Genomic DNA, 19591 nt, shown 5'->3' with positions numbered 1-19591 from the left:
TTACTTGAGAGTCCTTTAGCTTTGGATACCTGCTTATTTACACGTCTTGTATATCGAGCTCTTTGCAGTGATTTTCCAGTATCTCAGTGTATGATCTTGAGATGTCATCATTTTTGCTGCTAGGAAGAAAACACATGACGTGAGGTACAGCTTTAGGAATTCATTTGATTGCTGGAGTTTAGACATTAAGTGTGCATCTACTTCTGCCTGACCAGAATCCTGTCCCCTTATCCTGGAACAGGGCCATTGTTCCTGTAGAAAACTCGTTCCATGTAATTTAGGTGGCACCGATTCCTTTATCTCTTTCTTCTCCCTTTACCTCCCCTGTTCCTTAACAAGGGGTTGGATGTACAATTCCTACTTGACCACTGAAGAGTGCTCTCATCCCTTTGGCCACGCTGATTGAGAGACAGGGGCAGGCAGCTGACCTTAGATAAATCAGTTTATGTCCTCCTCCAGGCTTTACTACTGGAGCTATGGGGAAAGACTGCTTCATTCTGCTGTGGTTGCTCATCAGTCGTATGAAATTTAGCCACCTTGCCACTAAAAGGAGAATGGCCATCCAGGAGAAAGGAAGAGTCAAAGCCCCAGGGACATTGCTTTGAGGCTTCTGGATCCAGCTTTGCCTGAAGTCCCAGATCTATTCTTCTCATGGACTTTTTATTTTATGAGGATGCCCATACCTGCATATATGCATATGTAAATTAGATTAAGCTGAGGTCAATTACAGCCTCAAAGTGAAATCTCATGTAAGAAGTGAGCAGCCTTCTGCATTTCAGGGATCCAGTCTCAGATCTCTGGGATTAACTGGAATAATCAATCAACTCTTAACTTTCCTTAGCATTTATGTAAATTCAAACACGGTTGTTTTACTCTGAGGTGCTGTTCGGCTTATCCACATAGACACAGACACCTGTTGACAGAACTCTTTACTGGGCAAGGCTAGTCTTGGAAAGGCGACATGGAGAAGGAAGGTAGAGGGGAAGGCTGAGGGCAACCTCTTCACTCCACAGGAGTCGCCATCTCCCATCCGCACTGGCCTGTCGCTCGCGGATGTCTGTCGGCTCAGTGAGGCAGCATGTCCTCCGTCTCAAGCGTGAGGGATGGGAAGAGGAAGCAGCGCAGCTTCCACAGGATGCCCCTGCTCAGGATCTTGGGCAGGATGTCGACAAGGAGATCTGGATTTATAAAACTTAAGTGGAAAAACACGTAGCCCAGCAGTCTGATGAAAAATAGGGTCATGAAAAAGACGTAGCGAAAAATTCTGAGAGGAGAAAGCCAAGAAAACAGTTAGCCAGAGGTTACCAAAGTGGTACTACAATAGTCATACCTGAATGATACTCGAATGTCACCCATTAATTGTTGTCCCTTTATGAAGGCATTCTCTACCCCTGTGCTGGCCTGTCATTATTCTCTCCCTATCACTCTTTTTATGTTCTTTGTAGGACTTGTCACTACCTAAAATAGTCTTGTTCCCTTGCTTTTGGTTTTGTTGTGGCAAATTATTTTCCAAAGTGGTTCCATGAATTTATCCCTCACCAACAAGGTGTTTCTGGGGAATCACATCTTCTCCAACACTTGATTTTCTTGGATTTTTAAAACTTTGATGATGAACTGGGTATAAAGTAATATCTCTTCGCTGTCCTTGTTTGCATTTCCTTGGTGGACAATGATGCCGAACATTTGTTTACAGGTTTATTGGCCTTATCTGTATCCTCTTGCCCATTTATCTTCCAGATAGTCTGAGCTTTTTTTCCTGATTTATATGGGTTCTTTATAAGTTCTTGATATCATTTCCTGTTGTGTGTATTGTTATATATTCCCCCAACTTTGTAACTTTCATTTGCTCTGAAGTGATAAAAAAAATCCCAATTTTGAAAATGTCTAGTTTGCCAATGTCTCTTCTTTTATTAGAACCCATGTCTTCTGTGTCCTATTTGAACAACCATTCCCTACTCCAAGGCCTGAAAGCTATTCATGTTTTCTATTGAATGCTGCTGGTGGTTTTCAGATATATCCACAAATTCTGTGTCACTCTTTCTCTGAAGAGGTTTCCCCTCCGTTGGAGTGTGGATTGCAACAAGTGACTCACTTCCAAATTACTGAAGATGCGGAAGGCACTGTCTGTGGGTTCCTAGACTACGCCGTAAAGGCCCCGCAGCTTCCTCCTCACTCTCTGGAGGAAGTCAGCTGTCATGTTTAGGACACCCACACAGCCCTATGGAGAGGGCCGCATGCTGAGCAACCGAGGTCTCCTGCCAGCTCCCAGAGGACACTTACCACCCATGTAAGTTACTGTTGAGATAGAACCCCTGGCCTCAGCCAAGCCTCAACATGACTTCAACTTCCGTCAAGGTCGTAGCTGCAACCTCAGGACAAACCCTGAGCTAGAACCACTTAGCTCAGGGGATCACAGATTCCTGATCCACAGAAACTATAGCCAGGAATCACAGTAACTGTCAGATAGTGTTTGTTGTTTGAAACCACTAAGTTTTGGAGTCATTTGTTATGCAGGGATAGATAAATAATTCAGTTTCAAATTTTTTTTTGACATGTAAGGCTTTAACACATTCGGGATTGCTTTTTTTTCCTATATTGTTTATGGTGACTACTCTTATTTTTTCCCTTTTATGGCTAATAAATTTTTTCCTGCTGTTTTCGATTAAATAGTTCTTCCTTTTGCATCTGACATTAAATTGCCACCACACACCAAAGTTGTCTAAGTGCTTTGTTTCTGAGCCCTTTGCGTTATTACACGGTCAGTTTTCCTCTTCCTGGGCCCATAGCACATTACTGTTGTTGAGATTGCTTCCTAGTATGTCCTCATCTCTAGGGGAGCACGTTGCCCACTCCCTGGTCTTCTTTGAAATTGTCCAGGTTATTTTTAACCCTTTACTCTTCCATGTGCTGCATAATTTAGGCTCATTTCTACTCAGTTCCATAAAAAACTTTTTGGGAGATTTGATTAGAATTGAAATGAATTCACTAATCATTGGGAGGTGATTTATATCATTGTGATTAAAGGTTTTCTGTCCATGATCATGGTATTTCTCTCCTTTCCTTCATGTTATCTTTACTATTTCCTATACATTTCTATAGACTTCCCTCTGGTGGTCTTACTGTCATTAACTAATGAATTATGAATTCCCTGTGGGTTTCATATGACTTTCAGGAACCAGCCCTCATTGCTTCTTTCCTGTAGTTCCCGTACTTAGCTGTGCTCGGCTGCCTCCTGCTTTAGGAGAAATTTACTACCCCCCCCCCCCCCCACTCAGCAGTCAAAAATAGCTGCACCTTCTCCACCAAGTTTCTCAAATGTTTTCCTAGGGTTGATCTTGGTGACAGGGACCCAGAATTCATACCAGTGCAGCATTTTGGTCAGAATTATAGACAGAGACCCTCTTATAAATCCTTTCCTCCAAGTTTCCCTAAAACAGGTTATAATATCTATAGTAAGTATAGTTAATATCATATACTATTTTTACATACAATGTATAATACACATTCCCAGGGGAAAATCCCAGGAATAACCTTTCTTGTTTCTTGAGTTGCTGCCCAGTATACCAGGGCCGCACAGGATAACTGGAGCAGAACAAAGGGAAAGACACTGGGGTTGACAGGATGAGCCAGGCTTGTGTGATGTCTTTGTGAGGTTCCCTCCCTTCAGCTCTCAATGAGGCAGAAAATCCTTTCCCTGGGCATCCGCATAGTTAGTCCATCATTGCCAGGCACCGCGTGTTAACAGGTAAGAATGGTGGCAGCCTAGGAGTTCTGAAGACCATTCTGCTAGTTGTTTCACAACGTTGTGTTAGGGATATGAAGATATGTGGTACTTCATTTATCGCGTGTGAAGGGGTAGTTTCTTTTTGCTAAGTTTTCCAGACAATTGGAGCTGACCTTTAAGCACCCAAGATTTCATCCTCACCATTTTGACGGAACACTTTCTAAGTCATATTTCATACCACTTTGAATATATGTTTCTCTATGCCTTCTTAAACAGGTTATATTTAACATAATTTGACCTTTTCCTGAACATGCGGGGGTTTCATGAATACTAATTTTACTTTGCTATCGCAATGATTCCCTCAGGACTAATACCCACTCAGGTGTTTGAATGTTGAGTTCTTTTTTCAGTTTAACAAGTATTTTCGAACAATTATTGTGTGCTGGATACTGTTAGGTGCTCTTTGCACAATCATCTTCTCTGTCTTCTATGTGCTGTTAGGCAGCGACATTCTTGCAGCTAGCAGTTCTCTGCCCATTTCAGATCTACTGATGCTACTGGGAAAGTGTATACTTCAAGCTAACTGCAGTGGTTAAAGGAAACCTTTTGAAATTTGCCACATCTCTTTCAAGTGATAAGATTTCTGTTTCTCATTGCTACTAGGGTATTGGCTTCAGACAATGGAAAGCTGAGATTATGAGTTGCCTTTGGACTATGGAAGTCATTTAACACTAGAACTGAGAATGTATAGTCAGTGACACAAGTTTGCTGACTTGAACCTGTGTATGTGTGCGTGAGAGAGAGAGAGAGAGAGAGAGAGTTGTATAAGGTTCCACATGTCTGGATTTTGCTCTCTACCAGAATGCCTAGCTAGAGCCCTCAGTTTTCCAGGAAGTTTACTCCAAGATATTCTACTTACCTTTTACAAAACTCTATTGCCTTCTTTCTGATAGAATTGCACTAGGAAAGGAAGGAAGGACATTCGTCAAAACAATTTCTTACAGCTATTATCTCTGTCAAATAGTATTTAGTAAGGTATTAGGTAAATATTATGTTCAGAAAACACGGAAATTTTTATGTTTTTGATTATTATTTTATTACCTTCTTACATGCTGAACAGTAAATTGTGTGAGTAGTAAGAGGCAGAAGCAGTACAGAACCTCTGTCCTCGGATTCTGCAGTCTTTGCCCTTTGAACTCTACCTTCTGCCTTCTACTCAGCCCATGACCCTAGAGAAGCTTATAGGCTATGAAAAGCCAGAATTACAACCTAAGGGAGAAGTCTTAGAAGCTATAAAAATCAAAGGACAAGGATAATCTCAGATTTCTTTGGCATCCATCTTCTAAAATATTTTCTGGTATTTCGTTGTCCTAATTTCCTTGTGAGATAAAAAGGAAGGGGAATTATGGTCATGTTTTAGAGCCATAGAAATGATTGTAATTGGAAACCTTCCAGATGACAATTTAGTTGTGCAACTTGAGTTGAATAAAATGCGGTGCCAGACAGCCAGCTGTGCAGACAGCCTCTCTGTAAAGTTGCTCAAATGTCACTGAGGTTTTGACCTATCGTGGGACTCTGATGAGCTTGATTAAGACAATTCTTTTTTGTCTGCTAGGTGGTTGGAAGGAATACTTCTATGAGCTACCAAGGATAGATGGCTGACAAAGGAGGCCTGTCTTGATTCCAGAGAGATACCTCCAGTTAATTTTAGGAGTTTTAATTGCTGAGTGAAATATACAAGCATGGGGCCTTAATGACTTGTTCAGAATAATGTTCCTTCTTGCTTTCATTCAGAAAATAATGGAAACATAATGCTGGACAGAGTCTAACATATATCCAAACCTCTGGATGATCCCAGGATAATGGATACTGGTTAACATTTGATTTTAAGTGAAGATGAATTCTCTTGTCTGAGATGATTAAGACCACTTCCCTTGACTACATAAAATTTCTGTTGATTGTCAACTTTGGATCTAGAGCAAATATATATTATATACAAATATACATTACAAAGTTAAAGATTAACAAGGGTTATATTTTAACCCTATCTGCTTGCAGATTAAGAAGACTAGTGCCTTGTTATCCAACTGTCCCATCTCCTTAGACTTTTGCATGTGTACTGATGACTTCATGATGTTAAATATGAACACTGAAATTATATCATGTAAAAGCAATGGCTTCCTGTGTTTTATCACACAGGCCAACTCTGATTAGATGGTCACTGATGCCTGGTGCTCTGTGTTATGAAAGGTTTGGGACTGGTTAGAATCATCAGGATTGTGATTGTGGGTGATGGGAGGAGTGGTGTCTGTGCCAGGCACCAGCCTCCTTTCTATAGAATATGCCTTCAACGTGTGTTCCTTCTTGCTTTCATTCTGACTTAGCTTAGGTCTTGGGCTAGTTTTAAATGAATTTGTCACTTCCATGTCTGTAAAAGAAGGAAGTGGACTGTTCCTTAGCATCTTCTTTGGTCAGGGTTGGAATGGTTAACTATAGTTAGTATTATTCTTGGAAAATACACATGGGAAGATTGGTTTTGTTGTGGCAGCTTCAGAGTTTTGGGAACTCATTTGAAACACAGTGGCACTGAGGAAAGCTGAAGAGGGAATGCAGTGCTTACCTCATTACTTTGGCTGCTACATTCTTTTCTTGCAGAGTTCATGCTCAAGACTTTTGATCTAGGGGGAAAAGAACCCAGACAGAGGGTGAATGAAGTATACTCAGAAATGGTGTACTTGAACATAGTTTTATGTTCTAAGAGCTGCACTGCCCAATATATTCACTGGCTATATGTATTTATTTAAATTTACATTATTTAAAATAAAAATTCGATGCCTGGCACTGTGGTATCATAGATTTTGCCACCACTTTCAACCCAGCATCCCATCTCATAGTGCTGGCTTGAGTCTGGCTGCTCTGATCCAGTTTCCTGCTAGTGTGCCTGGGAAGCCTCAATTACTTTGATCCTTGCCACAAATGTAGGAGACTCAGATGGAGTTCCTGACTCCTGGTTCTAGCCTGGCCCAGCCATGGCTGTTGTGGCCATTTGGGGAGTAAGCTAGTGCATGGATGATTTCTCTGTCTCTCTTTCAAATAAATTAAGTATAATAGGTATTTACAATAAAATTTCAGTTCCTCAATCACACTAGCCATCTTTCTAGTACTCACTAGTCACACGTAGTTAGTAGGTACCTATTGAATAGCATAGCATAGCATTGAATAGCATATTGGGCAACCCTGTTCTAGAACTTTAGCTTAACTGTCAAGCCATAACCTAATGCTCAGTAAGGATCTTGACAAACTTGTGTCTTTCAGTAGCAAAGATCTCCAAGCACTAGTACCCTGGCTCTATGCCACAGTTTGTGATTGGCTTATTTAGAGGCTATAAATGCAGATTTGGTTTCTTGTTCTTAATCTCAAGATTCTAAAATATTAAATAAATAAAAATACTGCTTAAGATTTAACATACAGGGGCCAGCACTGTGGTGCAGTGGGTTAAAACCCTGGCCTGCAGCTCCAGTATCCCATATAGGTGCTGGTTTGAGTCCCAGCTGCTCCATTTCTAATCTAGCTCCCTGCTAATGCACCTGGGAAAGCAGTAGAGGACAGTCTGAGTCCTTGGGCCCCTGCACCCATGTGGGAGACCTAGAAGAAGCTCCTGTCTCCTGACTTCGGATCAGCTCAGCTCAGCTCCAGCCATTGCAGCCATTTGGGTACAGTGAGGATCAGGTAATGATGGTAAAGCTTTGGTTTTGGTTTCTCACCATTTGGACTCATGACAAACCTAGGGAGTATTGTGGGGAGGACTGTTCCTTTATTTATCATTTTTTTTTACTTTTAATGTTCATAGTTTAAAACAATGTAAAGCTCTGAGTTTCCTAATTTGGTAGTTGCAGTGTGTATCTATAGATTCATTTCATGCTTATCCCATGTGGCTGAATTTCCATACATTTGAGGGAAGTAACATATGAGTTTTAGGGCCTTTCTATGAAGTATAATGAATTCTCTCCTTATCATGTGCCTGGTCACTGATTCTTTTTAAAGTACCTGTTTCTGCTCTTAATATAAACCCAAATACTGATGTGATAATGTGATGGAATTACAAAGGGAGATACATTTCTGAAGTCTTTTCAGAAGGCTGGGAGAAAGACTGTAATTGTGAAGTTGGGGTGGTCAAGGAGACTCAACCGGATCAGTAACAGCGGGAAACACCTATGTGATGCTGGGCTTGTTCAACTCCAGAAAGGAATTGGTCTGAAAAAGCTTGCTCTGACTCAGGCTGAGATGGAGTTACCACTAAAACCAGGATGTTCCTTTGTTTGCCAAAGCTCACACTTCTCTCTCAAGGAACCGAGTCTCTAGTTCTTCTTCTATTTTCCTCAGAGTTTCTTGGTACTTCTTCAAAGAGAAATAAGGAAGCACAGTTACTACTTAGAAGCTGTGTGATTTTTTCTAAGCATAACACATACTTTTTATTATGATGCACCATGAATGTTTTATTATCCCACAGCCACCTGGGCCGGTGCTGTGGCACAGTGGGTTAAAGCCCTGGCCTGCAGCGCTGGCATCCCATCTGGACACTGGTTCTAGTCCCAGCTGCTCCTCTTCCAATCCAGCTCTCTGCTATGGCCTGGGAAAGCAGCGGAATATGGCCCAAGTCCTTGGGCCCCTGCACCCATGTGGGAAATCCAGAAGAAGCTCCTGTCTCCTGTCTTTGGATCAGCTCAGCTCCAGCCATTGTGGCCATTTGGGGAGTGAACCAATAGATGGAAGACTCCTCTCTCTCTCTCTCTCTCTGTTTCTACTTCTCTGTGTAACTCTGCCTTTCAAGTAAATAAAAATAAATCTTTTAAAATAAATAGAGCTCACTCACCACCCCTTGTGCTCTCTCACTATGTCTCCCATTGGGTAGATTACCAGAGTAATTGGGATTACAAATAGCAGAAGTGCTCACTGTTAATTTAAAAGCACAGAGATTGGGAAACCAGGGCAGTAATTGTCTATTAAAAGACAATAGAGTGATATTTGTAGTGGAGTGCTAATGACTTTAAAGTTTCTTTGCAGTACCACCCGGAGGAGTTAAAATTGTTTTAGCCAGTATTTTTTTTTTTTTAAAGATTTTGGTTCCATTTCCTTCTGTACCTTAACAAGCCCTTTGTTATGCTTTTACCAAGAATATATACCTTTATGCAGAGGGATTGGTCTTCACAGAGCTGGGCCACAAATGCATAGTCCTCCATTACCTGGGAACCCAAATTTCTCTCAGTAAATTGCTGTAAGAACAGTATACTTGTTCCTTCCTGTGCATCCCAAACCATAAATGTGGTCTTCTTATTGCTCTAAATATGGCTTTTGCTAGACATATGAATTAATATTTCTCTCTCCTGTTTTAAGGATAAGCAAGCCATATTTTACAGTACAAATGGGAATTATTTAGGGGCAGTTGGGAGAGGAACAATACTATGTGGAGGACACCATACAAAACAACCGTACAAAATGTTAAAGAGAAGGTAACCTAAGGGATTATATACATCTTGCTTTTCTTTATCTCCTTCCCAACCCCACAATGATCCTGGTTCTGGAACCTTATTATAAGTCAATCATTTAAGGAATGCATTAGATTGGCTGACTGAGAATCAAATTTCCCTTTCTTGGGGAGAAATAATATTGAGGTTCCTGTTGTTACCTTGACCAGGTCCTTCTCTTGGTCTGCACAGGAAGCTTCCAGTTGTTGTAACTTAACCTATAAGAAAGGAAAGAGACCCACAACTTAGCAAGGTGATTCTGCACAGGAATGGAATGCTATCTCAGACTATCTCATGGCTGTTGAAGAGCATGAGGACACACAAGCAGACATCTTTGTTTTGTTTTGTTTTGTTTTACAGGCAGAGTGGACAGTGAGAGAGAGAGACAGAGAGAAAGGTCTTCCTTTGCCGTTGGTTCACCCTCCAATGGCCGCCGCGGCTGGCGCACTGCGCTGATCCGATGGCAGGAGCCAGGTGCTTCTCCTGGTCTCCCATGGGGTGCAGGGCCCAAGCACTTGGGCCATCCTCCACTGCACTCCCTGGCCACAGCAGAGAGTTGGCCTGGAAGAGGGGCAACCGGGACAGAATCCGGTGCTCCGACCGGGACTAGAACCTGGTGTGCCGGCGCCGCTAGGCAGAGGATTAGCCTATTGAGCCGCGGCGCCGGCCGCAGACGTCTTTTTGAAGGAGGAGTTAAACTTCTTTATGCATTTTGCAGCTGCTTTATAAATCTGCTCTTCTACAGCATTCATTTGGTGCCACCATCACCCCAACCTTAAATTTTTATCTTCTGTCTCCTGTGTAGCCATTTCTCACAAAAACAACATCAGTCTTTGAAAATCTCACGCTTGCTTTTCCTGTTCGATGATCAGTTAGAATCCAAGGTTTTTGCTCATTCCTTTCCTCCTCCCTGTGTTCCTCCTTCCCTCTTTCCTTAAATAGTTGGTGAAAGATTATTCTGCATCAGCCACTATACTGGAAGGAAGGGGGAGGGAGAGTATAGCACTGAGGATACGGGGGTGAACCTGTCTATAAGCCTGTCTGTGCTCATTCTTAATTGTGGGAAGTCACAAACGAGTCCCCGTGACTATGCCATGCGGGAAGTAAAATGGCAGTGATGGTGGTAGTGGTGTACAAGGCTGGTGTGACAGGTGGTGGTAGGTGGCTGGCAAAAGCCTTGCTCATGAAATGATACTTGAACTGGAATTTAAGCAGAAATATTAGCTAAATGGAAGAAGTATCTTCCAAGACCAAGAAGTATCTAGCCAAGATCATGACCAGGAAGAAGAGGTGTGACTGTTGCACTGGGAAGACTGGGCAGAAGGAGATGAGGAGGTGAGAGGTAGGCAGAGATTTGATTATGGAGGGACATGTAGCATCTAGAAAGCATTATCACAATTATAATAAGAAGCCAGGAGAAGGGTTGAAGTATAAAGACACACTCTGATTTGTGTTTTTAGAGCAAAGTCATTTCTGTGTATGGAAAATGGATTGTCTGAGCGTAAGGGTAGAAGCAGCTAGACTAGTTAAGAGGCCCCTAAAGTTGTCCAGATGAGAGGTTATGATGGCTTGAAAAAAGGTAATAGCCATAGTAGCTGAGAAGAATTGATGCACTGGGGGTATGCTCTGGAGCTGGGACGGATATAAATAGCCTTCTTTCTATTTTAAACTCTATTGTTTCCACTCTCATCCAGGTACCCCTATTTCACATTGGACTCTACACAGTTACTCCCCTGTCCCATAAATTACAAGCAGGGCTGGTCCAGCCACATGTGCTTAAAGCTATGGTTTCAAGCCAATGGTGTGAATCACAAGTGGTGGAAGCAGGCACCGCTTTAGGCTGTGAAAAGATTGCCAACATACAAGAGGACCCTAAAGCAAAAGTGGTGCTATATATTTCTGAGAACTAGAGATACCACCTGAGAATTCTGTAAAACATATGGGCAAAATAGAGTAGTTCAAAGAGTTAATAATGTGCTATAACTCTTTGAGCCTAGACTGACTGCTGCCAGCAAAAATAATTTCCATGATTCCGAGAAATGCTGGGACTTTATCAGCTCAGCTCATTTCACATAGCTGGGAAGCCAGACTTAAAGAGTCTCTACTCATTCATGCCTGGGTTTACCATCAGAAAAAAAGTGTTTTGAAAAAAAAGAAAATATCCTGGGGAGAAAAATTATTTTCTGGACCACTGCAGTCATATGGCAAGTGTAGCAAAGAGCCTAGACTTAACTATAATTTCTTCCTGATAAATATATAAATTTATTAATATATATTAGTTTATTATATATATTATATATTATATAATATATAATAAAATATAATATATAAAATATTATTTTATTATATGATATATACTAAAATATATATTATGTATTTATTAACATATAAATATATTAATATGTTATTAATATATATATTAGGTTCCTGATTGTTTCTTTCCAGAAGAGTTTCCTAAAGGAGTACAGTCAATCAAGCTTCCTTGGTAGCTTTAGATTTCCTGTTTGTGGGCATCAACCCCAAACTTGCCAGGTGCAGTTAGGTAAGTAGCTCTCCACACTCTTTATTTTCTATTTCTATTTTCAGTGTATACAAATCTTTAGAGACATCATACACTGAAAAGTGGAGGCTTTAGAAGGCCAGGAGAGGTTAGGGAAGGCAAAGGCAAAGATGTAATTCTGGAGAAAGGGTTGAGAAAAAATTTTATCTGCTCTCTGAATTGAAACAAAGTCTCCAATTCTTATTTGTTTGATCCTACAGGATGTGGATGACCCTAGGTCCTTAGCTTTAATACTGCTATTACTATTTGAATGAATCTTTTCCAGACTGAAGTCAGTGACAGGTCTGAATTGTCTCACACTCAGTAGATGTAAAAAATCCTAGTTCTGCATCTATTCATTCATACATATACCTCAGCCAGACTTTTAAATAATGACTTTACAATTAGGAGATTTTTCAAAGTTTTAGTTACCCAAAAGAGAAAAGATTATTTTTCATACACTATCTCATCTAATCCTCACACTGTGGCTGGGAGGGAATGGTGATATTGCCCAATTTTACATACCAAATTAAGTCCTGGGGCCAGGATTTAAACTAGGGACTTTGATCGCCACAAATCTAATATGCATCTATGTCCTACTCTTCCTAATAGAAGAGAGAATAAAATTTCAGTTCAGAGTGAAACTCCTTATTCACCAATGGCAGAGAAGAGTTTAGCACTCACTGGCTCAGGTGTAAGCCTGACCTGGATGAAAACTACAAAGAGTTTTGTTTCAATGTTGGTGATTGTTCCCAACCTGGCAGACTGTTTCCTGGTCACGTAGTCCAAGCCTATGCAGGGTGCTTTTGACTGTACCTTTGACTCTTCAGGGGTTCCATCTAGATTGCTTTGTTCACTCTTGGTTATCTTCTGAGATTTCCTTGTAAGCTATAGTTTCAGATAAAAATATACATTTCAAAAATCCATTAAATAAGAAAAGCATAGGAGGCAAAGATTCTATGGTGTGTAGAGGATCAGGAACTGGGGTTGAGAAGAGTTGCCAGGAGATGGTCCCTTGGTGGTCCTTCGTGCCCTGCATGGGAAATTCTCTGTTCTACTGCCATCTTCTCACTAGTATTGGCCACCAGGCTAGAGCCCCCTCAAGGCAGGAGTACTTCCCTGAACATCTAATTTGTGCTGGGTTACTCAGGGTTGCATGAATGGGTCAGACAGTGGATTAATTATAGGAAGTCCACTGTGTTCTGAGTAGGGGTTGAAGTAAAGGAACTGTCCAGACAGGGAAAAAATTAACCTCTCACCACCAAAGTCCCATCAATCACTTCAACAGAGTGTCTGTTGGAATCCATTTTATTGTGTTTGGAAAAGGAACCAATGGGATCACTAAACACCTCATGCACTCTTTCACCTTTTGCCTGCAGGGAAACCCATGGCATTGAGGTTATGAGCCTCAGCCCCAGGAAAATGGGTCATAGAGTAGGGCCCACTCCTAGCACAGGCCTCTTGGACATGTGGTTGTTCCTCTGTGATCACTTTCTCTCCCTTGCCTCTTTGATTAGTTGGGCTACTATAGGAACACACGAGGCCCACCCTACCTTTCTTTGAAGTTCTGTTATGCTGTGGACCAGAGTCTCATTCTTCCTTTCCTGTGGACAAAAACGGAGTGCAAGTCTGGACACTATCATCTGTTCTTAGTCAAATGTTGTCCATTTCATCCCAGCAAGATTTTCCTTTAAGAACTCTACCTTATTTGCATAATGTTATGTGGATTCGCCTATGGTTTGATCTCAATATATGCACACAAACTCACAAAAGATACAGATGCCCACCTGTGGGGCTTCCCAGTTTTAAACATTACCAAAGAAACCCTGCCCTCGATACCTCCTCTTCCTTGCATGGACACATTCTGTCATGACTCAAAAAGGAGAGACTAGCTTATTTGACAGTTGTGGAGGGACAGGATGAGGAGTGAAATCTATTAAATAGCTCTTCCCAGCTTCTTGCTTACCAGTCTGGCTGTTTCTTCTTCCAGCTCCTGCAAGGCTGTTTCCCTTTCCATCGTGGTGCGGTTCTCCTTCTCCCACTCCTCATCTTCTGCCGAGTCTCCAGTCTGGGTGATCTCATTTTCCAGCCTGGATGACACAAGCATGCTCCGTGAGGACTCATGATTGGCAGTTTCAGAACTGATAAAACACAGATATCAACAGTAAGGGTACTTCAAGGGCACTTCAACATGTGAACCTCACGTTGGAAACCCTTCTTCCCTGGATCCATAGAATCAGAATAACTTCAAAACCTCCAAAAATAAAATCTGCCTGCATCCCGCATCAAGCAACCCAGTGTTCTATCAACTGAGGTAAGCATTGTCCAGTCTGTTAGAGACCTTTAGAAATTTTTAGAGGTCTTCTTGGAATTTTCCGTGTTTCAGCCTTTGAGCCAAAGAGAAATGATGAAGAATTAATAAGTTTTCTGAAACACATGATGTAGGTCTCTAGAAGGAAATTGAGCTTTTATCTTTTCTCTGTGGCGCCTGCTTTTGGACTGGAGCTTCCTTCCTAGAGCCCGTGTACTCACCTCTGAACCTCACTTTCTTTCTCATGGATTTTGAGAAGCAGTTCCTGATTTGCTTCATCTATTCTCTGCATATCCTTTTCAAGGTCCATGTTCAAACTGATAATGTTCTTCTTTGACTGGGCCAATCTTAAGATTTCCATTTTCTCTGACCTACAGAACCAGCCCCCAAAATGATCAAGAGTCAAAGTTTACATAAGCTCAAAAACCGTTGGATCTTAGGCAATACCTAGAAAATATGCAGTTCATTAACTTTGCTTTTTTCTGAGAGCCTACCTTTCCTTTTTCATTCTTGAGAAATCTTGTTTTTAACCATGCTCAGTAATTTGTTTCAGTAGTTCTCAACTCAGTCAGTGAGGGAGATCTTTCCCAGGTTTTCCCTCCAAAGTGCTCAGGTTTTATGAAAAGAATAGCCTCTTGCATTGGAGAGAATTGTTTTCTTAACAGTCTTTTCTTAGATAAATTGTTCACAGAACCTACCCATGCAGTATACTTTCATTGAACATTTTTATCTAGGGACAGGGCATATTATTTCTGACTGGGCTTGGCTTCATGGAGAAACCACAAGAGGTTTCCACGAGCCTGGTAGAATTCCAGTGTTTCTTGCCTCAGCACTTCTCCACTTGCCTGATAAAAGTTTGAGGCTTTACCGTGAGAGTTATTCCACTGAGCACACACGGTTATGCTCTAGGCATAGAGTCTAAGGAAGCAAACATCTTTTTTTTTTGAATGAAATTATGGTAACTCTAGGGAAGTCTAAAAAGCATACCTGGCATATGGGAAACTCCCAAAAAACTTCTTTTTCTTGCATGTGAATTACTTCACTGGTTTGTGTTTGAATTAATTATCTGGGAGTAAGGTAGTGAGAGCAAAGGACTTTTGTTTTGGGTAGGAATGAAGGCTGATATTGGAAAGTAAAGTCCTATCTTGGAAGAACTGACTTGGATGGGGTATTTATAATAACTTTCACTTCATAAGGGCATTGAACACTTGTGGAAGGGTGCAGGAGGGGTGACAGATAGTAGTAGAAAGGGAGAGGAAGACTGGAGGATGAAGGAATGTGTCAGTAATACACATGCCTCACACCATGGTCCCTGGATGCAGCTTCCATAATCATGGTTACTTACTCAAAGTCTAGCTGATCTTCAGTGCATTCTTCCATCGTGGATTCCCTAAAGTGCCAGCAGAGAGATACCTAATGATTTAGGGAAATGGATGCATTCTTGCAGCACAAAGTAGTAAAAAATCCCTAAAACCAGAAATCAAATTAACTGGTTCCTCCCTCCACTCCAACATTTTGGCCATGACAAAACCCAGCCTTGTGATTCTTTTGTCCATGACATGATTGTGCTTTGTTAAGAATACAAGGATAGTCTTGGACAGTTCAATATGTGACCTTCCAGCTGATATATTCAGAGAAAGTTTACCAATACAAAACTCTCTGGAAATTAATACAAGACAGGAGGAAGAAACAGAGATCATCAATTGTTCTTAGGTCCCTTTTTGCACTAGGCCCCATTACTTTCCTTAAGACCCCAGAGGCATGGGTGTAGGTGTGTGACTGCCCTGAAAAGTAATCCCTTCCCACTTGAAGAATTTCCAGAAAGGTAGATCCATTGTATTAAAGAGGTCTTAAAACCAATCAAAACTAAATTAACAAGGAATTTGTTTATCACTCTGCCCCTTTGTTTCCTCTTTTTCTCCATTCTTCTAAAAACTCTACCTCCCTTCTGGTGTGTAGTGTCTTCCTGATCCTGCCCTAGTCAGTTAGCTTCTGAAGAGTCTAGTCTTTCTCCACTGGAACTATCCAATGGAATCTCAGAACCTCCAGGTGGTCATGATTCTGCTGTTGACATAGGATGGGTGGGGCAGCATGTCACAGTGGGGGTGGGTGGGTGGCCGGGGTTTCTCATTCTGTATACAGAGTTCAGAGGCTCTGTGGCTGCGTGGGTCTCATGACTCTTTCCTAAGCAGCAGTAGGGTTTTTGTTTTTTAAGATTTATTTATTTGAAAGTCAGAGTTACAGAGAGAAGGACACACACACACACACACACACACAGAGAGAGAGAGAGAGGCAGAAAGAGAGAGAGAGAGAGGTCTTGCATCTCTGATTCACTTCCCATATGGTTGCATTGGCCAGAACTGGGCCAGGCCAAATCCAGGAGTCAGAAACTTCATCTTGATCTCCAACATGGATGCAGGGGCTCAAGTACTTGGGGCATTTTCATTGCTTTCTCAGATACATTAACAGGAAACTGGATTGGATATGGAGCAGGCATTGTTGCAGGTGGTGGCTTAACTCACTAGGCCACAATGCCAGGCCTCAGTAGGTTTAATGGGCTTAATTTCTGGGCAGCACTAAGAGGAAGCCTCTCTTTATTTCTCTGGCATATAGGAGTCCCTTCCTGCTGAAATGTAACTAAATGGGAACTCTGGATCCTGTGGCCAGTAGTCAGATGTCAACCTGTGGCCTATTAACTACTCAATCATTCAACAAATATTGAAATACTGAAAGAGCGCCTATGACTGTGAGGCATTGTTCTAAGCTTTAGGGAGAAAGAGTAAATAAAATGCCCCAAATGTTTGCCTCATGGAGTTTACATTCTAAGGCATGTGTTTGTGTGTGTGTGTTGGGGGGGGGCGGGGAATGAGGAGGGGTAGGGAGCAGGAATCAGGGAGCAGGGAACACAATTAAAGTATTTGGTATGATACAAGAGAATGCTATGAAGCAGCAAACAGGGGGATGGGAAAGAGGGGTGGGGAGGTTGTAATTTTAAATCTGGCGGTGCAGAGAAAGAAGCTGAAAGAGCATGCCCAGACTTGGCACTGGGGTGCGGATGTGTTAGGAGGCTTGGTGGACAAGAGGAGACCTTGGGTTGTGCTGAGGTGGACAGAGAATGCAGCAGATCCAGAAGTATCAAGATGTGCCATGAAGACCTGAAGCGTTTCCTGCCATACCTCACACACACACAGGTTTCCATGCACCTGGCACCATGCAGGGAGCGGAGATCCCTGGACAGAGAGAATCTTCCTAAAAGGCTGAGAATGACCCAAAGGATTTTTAAATTGGGAAAGTCTGTGATATTTCAAAGTGAATCTTTTCTGCCGGCTTTAGGAATAGGAGCAAAGGGGAAGATGGGATCAGTGCAAAATGTAAAGGATCAGTTTCTGTTCTCCTGTGTGTATATACAGTTGGGCAGATTCTGCAATTTGTAACTTTCTGTGTGTGAGACTCAGGAGAACCTGTGAAGTTTCAGATCTCTACTTAATAAGGACCACAGTGAGTTGATTTGTGAGCCAGAGTGACTTCTTAACATACTGTAGTTTCTAGCAAACTATTTGTAAAATTAATGGCCTCTGATGACCCCCATTACCGTCTCCCTTCTTCCTGAAAGAAGGCATTTCATTGCTTTATGAAGCTGTACACAGAAGAGTAATTAAGTAACAATTCAGGCCAATGGCCTCTCCCAGGAATTAATGGTAGGGAGAGTTCATTAACCCCAGCTGGTTATAGCTTCTCCAGGAAATACCCTGGACCAAGGTTATCCTAGCTGTTAATGGATTGGTTAGGGACTTTAACTGGGACAAAAATAAAGCTCAGCCTCCTTCCTGAGGAGCCTGTCTCCTTGAGGGGCTACCAAAGGCATCCCGGTATGAAGGGGCAGAACCCCAAGCCCCAGGCCATGTGTGGGATGAGGACAACAGATTGCTATCAGCGGGAATTGTTAAAGCAAGGTAAAAACAGGACGTTGGGGGCAAATGAAGGTCTGTGATATAAGCCTCCCTGCTATTCATGAGATGGTTTGATTAACACCCAGTGCAGCTGCAAAGCAGCTGCTTTCGCCTTGTTAACTTTGCGGTGCACCAGAGTAGCTGGGAGACATTTCACCTTTCCCTCGGCAGCTGCCTGCTGCCCGCAGCATTGTCGCCTTTGTGCAGGAGGCTGTTTGAAAACACCTGCTCTGTTTCCAGGCTGGGCATTCAGACTCTGTTTGCTAGGCTGTCGCCCTTATGCTGCCTGGGCACCTGCCAGGTACTTGAGCTCTGAATGGAAGTCACCCAGGCTCTGGCCCTTGTGGCTGCCCCAGAGAGATGGAGAGCTAGTTCTTCTGCTCACTTCTCTTTGTTCTCATTTCAGATTTTGGCAGATTTGTCTTGGGTATGTTTGTAAATGAGCCTTACTTTAAGGCTCACAGAGAGCCAAAATTTTGAAACCCCATTTTTGATCAAGTTTCTTTGAATATAGACTCAAATATGTTATTTGTATCTTTTTCATTATGGGCCTAGGTATCTTAATCTTTGTTCCAGGTTCTTGACCCCACATAAATAAGAATTCAAAGTCAAGGCATCCATATAGTGCACAGAAACAGGATTTATTTAAGGGAGAAAGAGTGAGCATGCATTCATACGTGAGTGAATGCCTATGAGAGTGAGAGGAGGCTTGAGAAGAATCCCTAAGCATGGTCAAGGGCAAAACAGCCCCTCCTCCAGTATCAGTTAACGAGGTAAGGGGTGGTGCCTTAATTGAATAAATAAGTAAATACGGTGGAGTTTTAGCATGCGTGAAGCTTTTGGGATTTTTATGGTGCCTCCACGTGGAGTTTAATTTCCATGTGGCTGTCATGGCGTCTCCTCCTTTCTGGTCCCAGATGAGACACAGGTGGATCCTGGGAAAGTTAGGTGTGTTAAATTGACAGGTGAAAGGATAAAGTTACAATGCCAAGCTGGGAAAAATTCCAGCTTATATCTTTCTATCTTATTCCCTGCCTGGTTTCCTCATATCACTGTTTTTTATTTTTGGTGACTATTTCTGTACAAACTGTAGGCTCACAAAGTCTCTTTGAATTTCCTTTCAGAGTACTGTTCCCCTAGCTTTTTCGAAAGCAGAAACTTGAACTAAAGTAATATATGAAATAGAGCCAGAGGGGAGAGATAGGAACAGACAGAAACCAACGTGGCCATTAGTTAATATTGTCATTTGACCTAAATCTAAATTGTTTTTTGCTGACTCGTAATTCTGTTTAATAAAATGTAATAATAAATTGCATAGTTTGAACTGTCACAATGTTTTCAAATGTATCATGTTATTGCTATTATAGTAACAATAAAAGATTAAAGCATGAAAGTTCATCAAGGGGCTCGTCTGCATAGCAAAGCAGTATATTTTCCCAAGTGTTATTCTGTTTTTTATTTACAAACCATCTTTAGAGTTCTCATATAATAAAGAGGTGTTATTGTTTTTTTTTCTTTTTGCTTAAGATTTTTATGACCACA

At 41.7% G+C, this 19591-nt stretch overlaps 1 protein-coding gene across 4 annotated transcripts; it reads right to left on the bottom strand.

Moving 5' to 3' along the window:
* Nucleotides 1-912: 912 nt before the first annotated feature.
* TMCO5A (transmembrane and coiled-coil domains 5A) lies at nucleotides 913-16164 on the bottom strand. Of its 4 annotated transcripts, none has more exons than XM_008269233.3 (12): nucleotides 16041-16164; nucleotides 15445-15489; nucleotides 14321-14470; nucleotides 13755-13929; nucleotides 13342-13392; nucleotides 12605-12676; nucleotides 9411-9467; nucleotides 8908-8967; nucleotides 8058-8122; nucleotides 6345-6402; nucleotides 4644-4684; nucleotides 913-1264 (listed from the first exon to the last, which is right to left on the bottom strand). In XM_008269233.3, the coding sequence occupies exons 2-12, from the start codon at nucleotides 15477-15479 to the stop codon at nucleotides 1066-1068; spliced, it is 963 nt and encodes a 320-aa protein (XP_008267455.2). In that variant the 5' UTR covers nucleotides 15480-15489; nucleotides 16041-16164; the 3' UTR covers nucleotides 913-1065. The 4 variants fall into 4 exon arrangements, with proteins under 4 accessions (XP_008267455.2, XP_008267457.2, XP_069909460.1 ...); XM_008269235.4 differs by having other exon boundaries at nucleotides 13755-13878; nucleotides 16041-16157; XM_070053359.1 differs by having other exon boundaries at nucleotides 15445-15491; nucleotides 16047-16154.
* Nucleotides 16165-19591: the final 3427 nt, after the last annotated feature.

Source organism: Oryctolagus cuniculus, chromosome 12, assembly GCF_964237555.1.
Source record: "Oryctolagus cuniculus chromosome 12, mOryCun1.1, whole genome shotgun sequence".
In the NCBI taxonomy this organism is placed as follows: Eukaryota; Metazoa; Chordata; class Mammalia; order Lagomorpha; family Leporidae; genus Oryctolagus; species Oryctolagus cuniculus.
The sequence above is the reverse complement of the archived record's forward strand: the minus strand, read 5'-3'. Positions and strand labels throughout refer to the sequence as shown.